Genomic DNA, 10142 nt, shown 5'->3' on the forward strand with positions numbered 1-10142 from the left:
CGAACCCACAACTTGCTGACGTCATGTACAACAACTGAATAGTTGCGTGGGATCCACCGTCCAGGGTTTGGACGGTGTGGGGACACCACATACATCAAAGGTGGGTCCACGTGGTGGCCCACCAAAGATTTGGATCGGCTGATATTTGTGTTTTCCTTCATCTAGGCCTGTCTAGACGGACAGGCAGCAATCCCGTCCGCTGGACAATACAGCAAAGTGGGCCCAACGCATGGACGATATGGATATGATACATACTTCATAGGTGGGCCATACAATCAGAGAGAGAGAGAGAGAGAGAGAGAGAGAGAGAGAGATGGTGTAGTGGAGGGACCCCGCCACTATGGGCCCCTTTTTGTTTACAACACATACATCAAAATGACTCCCATCACAAGTAGGCCCTCTTTGCACACCGATTGCACTCATTCTTGATCCTTTGACTTCCTTAGCTCATTGGCTTTGATTTTGATGGACGATGATGAAAGTTGGATGGCTAGGATGGGAGATTGGGTAGTAGAGAGTGGGCTACACTAGGCTCTTCTCTTAGAAGGCTTGGACGTCCACACTCTTGGTTGCTTAGGAGTGAAGAGAGAAATGAGAGAGGAGAGGATGTGATGGGATGAAAGGGGATGGGATGAGTGTAAGGAAAGGATGAATGATGTAAGAGAGGGGACATAGGAGTTGACTTTGGGAATGAGAGATAGATGGGTGCCATGCTTTGTTGGTAAGAGAGGGATGGGTTGTGTACTTGCTTGTACTTGATTGATTGATGTGATGGATTACAAAGATTCTTTTGAGATTTGCAACGGGCAACGTTTTTCTCAAAATAAATGCGGGCCCACAACTCTTGGTCTGGGTATCGCATCGGTGCGCAAGACACGGCGTTGAAATCGCGGCGATGGCGCGATCGCTAGGGTACAAATCTCGGGTAGAGTCAACTTAGATATACGGGATGCGACTCAGGGTCGAGCGCAAGTGCTATCTACGAGTCATAAGTCGCCGAAATTCGACCAGGAGGATCGCGAGAGTGTAAGGAACAGTACAGTTTATGGTACGGGCCTTACAGGTTGACCTTGAATGGCCTGTTATAGTCAAATTTCATAAGTCACGCATCCTATAATGATATCTGAATAAAAAATTATGGTTGATTTACAGTTCGCACTTCAAACAACAATTTTTCCTTATTTGGAAAGATTTCTTCGAAACGGACATGCCTATGGCCCAATTACGTCATGCCTTACGTTGGACTCGGCCTGGATCCGATGAATTACTTCCGCTTCCGTTTGGCCTTCTTTTGGTCATGTCATGGTAGGAATGTAAAAGTACTATATCCTATGTCAACGTCCCACGGGAAACAATAGTCATTGAACACCCACCATTAAAGATTACTTAGGGCTTGCTGGAATATTTATTTGACATCCAACCTATTGATAAGGTCACACATGCCTGCATGAAGTCGAAATGGGCTTGTTTGGCACATGGGCTTAGGAGGAATTAAGTCACATGGAATTGCATTTGGTTTGGTGTAAATTTCATGGGATGTTTGTAGACAAGAAAAGGAATGGGATTAGGTGGAATGGAGTTGCATTTTGTTGAGACTTTAGGTGGATTTTGAATTCCACTACATATATATATATATATATATATATATATATATATATACACACACACACACACACATCATTAACAAATCTAAGTCTCTTGATAATAAATAATTCCAGGATTCTGTACCATTTATTCCCACCGACCAAACAGGCAGCTCATAAGGAAATAAAGAAGTTTTTAACGATGGCATTCAATCCAACTCTGTTGGGCTCATAAGAGTTGGATCTGCTTCATTTTTTGGGACCATGCCCTAAAATAATCTATCTGAAAAACCTGATAGATGGCGTTCATATACAGCACACCTATCCAGGTGAGCCCATTGTCATGTAACAGCCACTAACGTCTTACCGGGTAACTCCCGTCACACCGACTCTCAGTGTATACAATCCTTCTCCGTAAAATAGTACCCTTTTATAGAAATTATCTCTGTAGAAATTCAGAATCCCTCGTGGGTCGTGACCATGATGATTACAAGACGACGACCAACCAAAGCTAGCTCAAAAATAAAATAACACATTAAAACAAATAAATATAAAAATAAAGAAATCCCGCGTATATATACCGTGAATTCCATGTAAGATAACTTTCAGCCAAGGAAGCGAAGAACCATGGCTTCATCTTCTTCCATTTCCTCTTCCAAAGACATGAGAATCCCTGTTTCTCCTCCTCCGCCTCCTCCTCACTCCCCCGCGTATACACCGGTAAGTTCCCGTATATATCCTTTCCCAAAAATCCATGTATTTTCTGTCTTTCTAGTATTTTTATTTTTGTTTTTTACAGATTCAAGAAAGCGAAGGAGAAGAAGGCAACGGAACTGGAAACTCGAATCCGTCCGTCGAGAGGAACACACACTCCAAACACCACCCCACTCCCCTCCACCTCCCGCACAAGCCGTCCGATCGGAAATCAACGGGGTGCGACGGTGATGATGAAGACCGTACAGTCTCCTGCAACAAGTGCCGGCCCACTGCGCGCGAGAAGATCTCAGTCGTCCCTCTTGATACCAACGGCTACAAGCGGCCATCATCAAACCCCAGCCCTAACCCCAACGGCATCTTCAGGTCCCTTTTCTCCTCCCTCACGAAGAAAAGCCCCAGGTCGTCTTCCGACCCCTCGTCCTCCGCCCGAGAAGAGCAATGGAAGCTCGCGGCGGCCGAGCTCTCGCACAAGCTCCTGCAAGCGACTCGGAAACGCGACGAAGCGCTTCTAGAAGCTTCCAAGCTCAAAAACTCCATGTCCGAACTGGAGAAGAAGCTCAACAAGCTCGAAATCTACTGCAACGAGCTGAAATCTGGGCTGGAGGTATGCAGCGGCTCGTCTCCCTTGAAACTCCAGATCGAGAACAGGGACCTCAATCGGACGCATCAAACCGTCGAATCCTTCCTCCACGCCGTATCCGACGCCCGATCCTCCGTCCGGCACCTGAGCCGCTCCCTTACGCTGCAGCTGCGGCAGATGGGCGGAAAAGTCTACGATCGCATCTCATCTCTCCTCCAGCCGTACGATGTCAAGATCTCCGTCTCCAAGAACCCTAGAAGCCTTCTCTTCTACCTAGAAGCGCTCCTAAACAGGGCCTTCTACGAGGACTTCGAAGGGGTAGGGTTCCAGAAGAACGGCTCAGATCCGATCCTGAACCCGATCGAACGGTGCGAGGCGAACCTGGCTTCGTACGCGGTCCTGAAAGAGCTGAGCTGGGAGGAAGTCCTCAACAAGGGAACGAGGCATTTCAGCGAGGATTTCAGCAGGTATTGCGACCGGAAGATGAGCGAGATCGTGGCGATGCTGGGGTGGAGCAGGGCGTGGCCAGAGCCGCTGCTGCAGGCTTTTTTCGGTGCGGCCAAAGGCGTGTGGATCGTACACCTGCTGGCACGTGCGGTGCATCCAAGCGTGCCGATATTTCGGGTGGAGAAAGGAGCCAGATTCGAAGGCGTGTATATGGAAGATATGGTGGGGGATCGGGTCCGGAAGCTGGCGCCAACCACGGTCCGAATCATGGTCGCGCCCGGGTTCTATGTCTGCAACAACGTGGTGAAATGCAAGGTGCTTTGCAGGTACAGTCAGCAGCTCGAAACGGCGTCTTAGGGACGTATCGGCCGAAACATGTGCGTATCGCCCGGTACGTACCGGCTTCGGCCATTGACATTACGCCTGTGGACCAACACGTGGCCATACGATCCGGTGACCCGCCGGTGGATTGCGTCTCCATTGACACGTGGCGGCAAGTGGAACGTTGATTGCGTGGGGCACCGGGCAAAATGGTTATAGATGAAAACTTTACTGGAGAAGCGATCGGGAGATTGAAAGGAATTGGGTCACACGTGCGAACTTTTCACGTGCGGGTGGGATCCAGGGGATCCAGTGACGATTTTTGCCGGTAAGTGGGCAGCACGTGAATGAGAAAAGTGGACGGTTTGGAAAAGACGGACAGATGGACGGTTGATTTTCTTCTCTCTTGGTGGCCTCCATCTATTCACGGCTGAGATCCTGCGTATCCGTGACGTCTTAGCACGTGCACGGTCGAACGTTGACTCAACCTCCCAGACGAATTGCATTGAGAGGACGGTCCGGATGCTCTGCCCCCACTAGTCGTTGTAGGGCAAATGGCCCGCCAAACAGGGGAAAAGGCGCACGGATTGGACGGGCAACGTTTACTTTCGTCAATATTCATTTCTCCATATGGCGGGCCACCAGATCAACGGTTCATATCGCGCTAGACATGTGGTACGTGTGCGGTGGATAAGACAGATGGTTGAGATTGGTCCAGTCCAGAGTCCGTATAGGTATTTTTTTGGTATGTTATTGTTTGTTGGGATCTGAGAATTGAAAGTAAAATGTTGGCGCTTTTGCTGTTATTGGTCTCCTTTCTTAGAACAAACCTTCTTTATTCGTTAGAGGTCGGAACGTGTGCCTTTGGAAAGGCACCACATGTTCGTGCCTCCATCTTATATTTGCATACGTGGCATACATGAACGAGATCGAGACCGTTCATTTGGTCTTTCCAATGGAGAATGGTGCGTGGTCCAAAAATCACAATGTTTGGAAATCTTAGGTGGTGGGATGCAAAGGGACACTGAAAGACAGGGCCGCACCAATGGTCAGTGAAAAAGGTACTTCATAGACGGTTAAGATAGTCCAATCAAAACATTTTTGTTTTGTCAGGGGCCAACAAATGGCGTAGCACCAGGATACCTGATTCGGATCATCATGCAAATGGCTATAAAATCATGGTAGCGGATTAGGTATTACCCGGATGAGTCCGGATCCTCTGCTATCCGGTCAACAGAGATTTCCTGATACCCTAATCCTCATTGGTCCGCGTCAACGCTCACTAAAAAAATAAAAACATAAAAAAAAGCTTCGGACGCCAAACCAATAGGGTAACAGGAAATCCGTGTTGACCAGATAACAGGTGATCCCGACTCTACCCGGATAGCACCTTAGTGGGTGTTACCTTTACCGTAGGGCCCACCTTGATAATGTGTTGTATATCACGCCGTCCATCCATTTTCCAGCCCATTTTAAGACGTGGTTCCAAAACTCAAGCAGATCCAAATCTCAGGTGGACCACACCACAGGAAACAGTGGAGATTGAATGCCTACCTTTAAAATTATCCGAGGGCTCACCGTAAGGTCAACCAGACCTGGATGAGGTGTGGTACGCTGAAGATTTGGATGTGCTCAAGTTTTGGAATAACGTCTTAAAATGAGCTGAAAAAGCGGATGGGCGATGTGGACATACAGCACATTCATCAAGGTGGGCCCCACACGGTGAGGGTTACACACACCGGTCAAGCACTCTCGGAGTCTTCGATGGCTAAAAAGTAATGTCCTGAGTGGTCCCAGCTCAAGGAGGGCGCTCTTTGGTGCTCCGGCTGGGCATGACTCTTGATACGCAGGCGCTTAGAAACGTTACACGCCGCATATATGAACTCAATCAAATTAAACCAACTGCGACAGTCTCAGTTACAGTCAATAGTCCTATCCTTGGCTCGCCGACACTAAGTCTTTTTAAAATATATTTTTATTTTGGACTGTCTAATAAATGTCCAGAAATCTAATGATTAAATCACCAAACACGAGCTAATTTTAGTTGATAATATGTCTAGACTATTACCTATAACGTAATGTAGATAATTAAATATGAATTACTTACCAAACAAGAGTCAATTTTAGTTGATGATATATCTAGACTATTACCTATAACTGAGGGTAGATAATTAAATATGAATTACTTGTATGGCACATGTGCAATTTATCAGTAGTACGGAACTGCACCTAGTAAGCAATTGTCTGCTTATAATGCGTTACAACATATGATGACTACTGTAAAATAATAATAATAATAATAATAAGATAAAAAAATAAAATAATAATAATAAGATAAAATAAAATGATAACTCCTATTTACTAGAATTAAATAAATCCTCAGCAGTTGCCCTCTAAGGATAGGACGATTATGACCTGATCTCAATAGTACACGGGTTGAGGGGATCAAACCAATATCGAAGTGAGTTGACTTGGTAGCCTGTTCAGTTTATAAAATATTGCTTGAAAATAACTTGACCCATGCATTTTAAAGAAATGGTCGAACTTAAATAATTATTTCTTTTTGGAGGTTTAAGCCTTATACAATTTATATTTCTGATGTACATGATATTTCACTTGTTCTTTTCAATGGAAGACGGGAGTTATATTAAAAATAAAAATATTTTTTTTTAAAAAAAAATATGATGATAAAAACTTTAAATTTTAAAACAAAATTATTTTTAAAAATCTTTTTAAAATATAACATTGTTGTTTGCTGGATTTGAACGGTGTTGATCGCTGCACAACTATGCATTTGTACTGCTGAAAATAGCGGTGAAAACAACATCAAATCTAGTTCTTGGCGAGTCGAAATTTGTTGATAGATTTTTGGATTTTAGCGTTTTTATTGCGATTTGAAGGGAAGTCTTGCTAAATATAAAATATTTAAAAAAAAAATATTATGAGTTGCTAAATAATTTTGAAAAATTGAAAGTAAAAGTACAAGCTGAATTATTTTAATCTGTAAATAATTTTTATTTTAATTTCTTCAAAAATTTAAAACTTTAAAGTTATAATAGTTTAATAAAATTAATTCTGATATTATCACGAGAATTTCAAAATCTCAGCGATATTTGTTTGAGAACTATCCTTCGGGTGTAAACTCTGAAAAGTAATGATTATTACTTATAAAGCAGGGAAGTGGATTGACTGAGGTCACCGATGTCCCAGGTGACGGGGCTTTATGGGGCCCACCATGTTGTATTTGTTTTATACCCACCGTCCATCCATTTTAAGTTCATTACAGGCACGAGCCTGAAATATGAATATGATTAGTTGCGGCAGGGCCACACCTAAGACTGTACGGTCCTTACTGTGGGTCCCATGATGTATGTATTTTACATCCACACAGTCCATTTGTTTTGATAGATCATTTCAATGGGAAGGGCGAAAAGTAAAACAGGTCTATATCTCAGGTGGACTACACGGTAGGAGTCAGTGTTGATTAATCATTAAAAACTCTTAGGCAACAAAAGTTTTAGATCAAAATGAATTTGTTTTTTTATTTTTTCATTTGCTTGGGATTTGATGGAAATTATCAATAAATTGGATGGCAAATAAAGGTCCACTTAGGATTTGGATTTGCTTAGGTTTTTTTTAGCTCATGCTCTAATTGGACATGGCAAAATAGAAGAAGGGTTAGAATACATACATCAAGATGGACCCATGGTAAGGGTCTCATTGCTTTGGCTAGCCCTAGGGTGCACTTGATTCACACAAAAAATGAGGCATATCCAAAGTTCAAGTGAACCACACTATATAGAAACGGTGGGGATTGAACGCATAACGTTCCATGGGAGCAACACAACTTTTGAATTAAACTAATATTTGTGTTTGTTATGGGTAAAAATGAATTGGCTAAAGAGAAGAGTTCAGCTTAAACATTTTTGCGTGACATGAGGTCGGCTAGCATCGATAATGACCAATGAGCTCCTCAATGGCCAATGAAGATCTCCTCCACTAAAAAGAGGTCAGTCACTTACTGCGCATGAAGGCAGGTCGGCATGTTGGTAGGTCGGCCATCTACATAATGATAATGGGATGCTCAAAGCTCATCCGAGTATCCAGGTCGGCCAAAACCACCTCAGACTCTTGAGCTCAACCCTCACAACATATTTCATCCGAACTCTATTAAGGAGCTCGGCGTCATTGCCCTAGCATGAGAGTAGGTCGGTTGGTCAACAATCTACATAGGCTTGCCACAGAATCTAGGTCGGCATACTACCCCCTGGTTAGGTCGGCCTCGACCTCTTACTGTGCGTCGCTCCCGGTTTCTATTAATCAGGTCTTATCCGAAAGACTAACTCGAGATTTTCGCCGAAGATATCGAGGATAACTTCGACACACTCGGAATACAGATCTCCTCGGATCTTTACTAAGGATCTCGGGAGATCATCCCGACATATCCGGAACTCGATTCCCTCTATAATAGGAAGATCTCCTCTACGTCACTGCCTCTTCTCAACTATAAATAAGAGCATCTCTAATGGTGAAAGGTACGCAGAATTTGACGCAGGGATGAGCATGATGAAGTCAAGCATTGTCCCCGCAAGAGGATAGCTGTTCCGAATCCACGGAACTTCTTTGAACTTCTCACAGAGGCTTCTCGAATCCACGAAAAAGAAGGCAAGCAAAATAGAAAATAAATTCTATAAAATTCAAAATTGATTAATGAATCAAATAAACGAATTCACAACCCTTTAAATAGGGGTACCAAACAATGAGAGAGAAATCGGAAGCAAACTACAACTAAAACTTATAGAATTCACAACTTACTATAAATAGTAAACTTAGTATCTATAGACGGCCGTGATGTCTACTAGTGCGCAAGGTTTTCAGCTAAAAATAGTCTCCTATTTGGCTTCATCAAACCATTCTCCTAATTATTCTAAGCTCTTTTTATGTTGGACGTAACTTCTAAAGCCCAATGGATGAAGAGTTATAATCAAACTAAGACTTACTATTTATAGTAAAAATAGAATTAAAATAGAGAAACGACTGTTGATCCGAGGGTATTTCGCAAATTTGGCTTGCATAACTCAGCATAACTGGGTTGGTTGGCTAAAGTAGCCCGTTTTACCCCAAAATCATATATTTTACACCCGATAACTTATTCCGGATTGTGAGATACGCTCGATCTATGGTCCGACGGTCCGGATCACTTCTGTCGCCAACCGGGCCTCTTTTGATCCATCTTGGCCATGAAACTGTTTACGACCCGCTCTACATCAGAATCTCTAACCCAAAATCTCTCGTTACTATCATACTCAGTTTCCTAGCCTGACTTTAGCATTGGAGGGTCCCCTACTCTAGCCAGGGTATTCTTTGTGTTCTTCCTGTATAGGTACTCAAAGATCTAAAAAGAGTGAAACAGATTTTTGCATCAACAATGTCTTTCTTTCATTCAATTTTATATACTTTTACTAACAAGTTAATGGTAAATAAACATCACGATGAGTTGTTGTAAAGTTTTATAGTCCATTTGTGCTTTTGATCTGCCAAATTTTTTACTTGCCCTAAAATATTCTCGCAAAATGAATGGACAATGTGAATAAAATACATACATAATGGTGAGCCTTACAAAGCCAAACCAATCACCTTTAGTGACTTGCAGGTAAGATTCAATGAAGCTTTGCCACTATCCAAAGAGAGACCAGGTCAAACACATACTCAACCAAACATAATCCTAATATTTAACTACGACACATGATCTAATCAAAATTTACCACTCACCTCAAATGAGTTATTCACTAACTTAAAAGATCTAATTAACCTATAAGAGATAATAGCTTTTAAATATATTTTATATAAAATTCATCTTTAACTGCGGTATGTAGCCCAATCAAATCTTACCTAAAGATTCAATCATAAATAATCTGCTTCCATAATAGAAGCAAGAAATTATCAAATGATTGAATCACCAAAAAATGTGCATTATTGATATCAACTATTGGCTTTTGCCTATCTTACTTCTGGAGACCCATTCATCCACAACCATTACACGCAAGAATTTCAACTCGTTTTGTGTGGGGTCCATGAAGCCTGTGTATGGAATCCAAGCAATGAACCGGCATCTTTCTTAGGTACAAAAATAATAATTTGACAACAACTTTGATGTGATGGACAATATGCACACCTAAAATTATTTTTGTTTTTAAATTATATACTATAGCATGTAAATAATTTGAATTAAACTGTCAAAATCACCTATCATAACCAAATCTAGTGTCCACAAAAAATAATCCTATATCAACAAGCAAGTACCCAATAATCAGACGCAGTGATTATTCAACCAGTCTGATTTTTGGATACTGAGTAAGGAATCATGCCAGAGTATCAAATAACCCTGATACTCTGACAGGGCAAGAGCCTGACAGTCGTGCATTAAAAAATTGTACACATGACATATATTAACTCCAATCAACTAAACTGTGGGCCCCACTCCATATAACAGG

At 42.4% G+C, this 10142-nt stretch overlaps 1 protein-coding gene across 1 annotated transcript; it reads left to right on the plus strand.

Annotated features, from left to right (window-relative positions):
- The first annotated feature begins 2043 nt into the window (after positions 1 to 2043).
- Positions 2044 to 4454, plus strand: LOC131248390 (IRK-interacting protein). The gene is made up of 2 exons (XM_058248657.1): positions 2044 to 2303; positions 2383 to 4454. The coding sequence occupies exons 1-2, from the start codon at positions 2211 to 2213 to the stop codon at positions 3682 to 3684; spliced, it is 1395 nt and encodes a 464-aa protein (XP_058104640.1). The 5' UTR covers positions 2044 to 2210; the 3' UTR covers positions 3685 to 4454.
- Positions 4455 to 10142: the final 5688 nt, after the last annotated feature.

Source organism: Magnolia sinica, chromosome 6, assembly GCF_029962835.1.
Source record: "Magnolia sinica isolate HGM2019 chromosome 6, MsV1, whole genome shotgun sequence".
In the NCBI taxonomy this organism is placed as follows: Eukaryota; Viridiplantae; Streptophyta; class Magnoliopsida; order Magnoliales; family Magnoliaceae; genus Magnolia; species Magnolia sinica.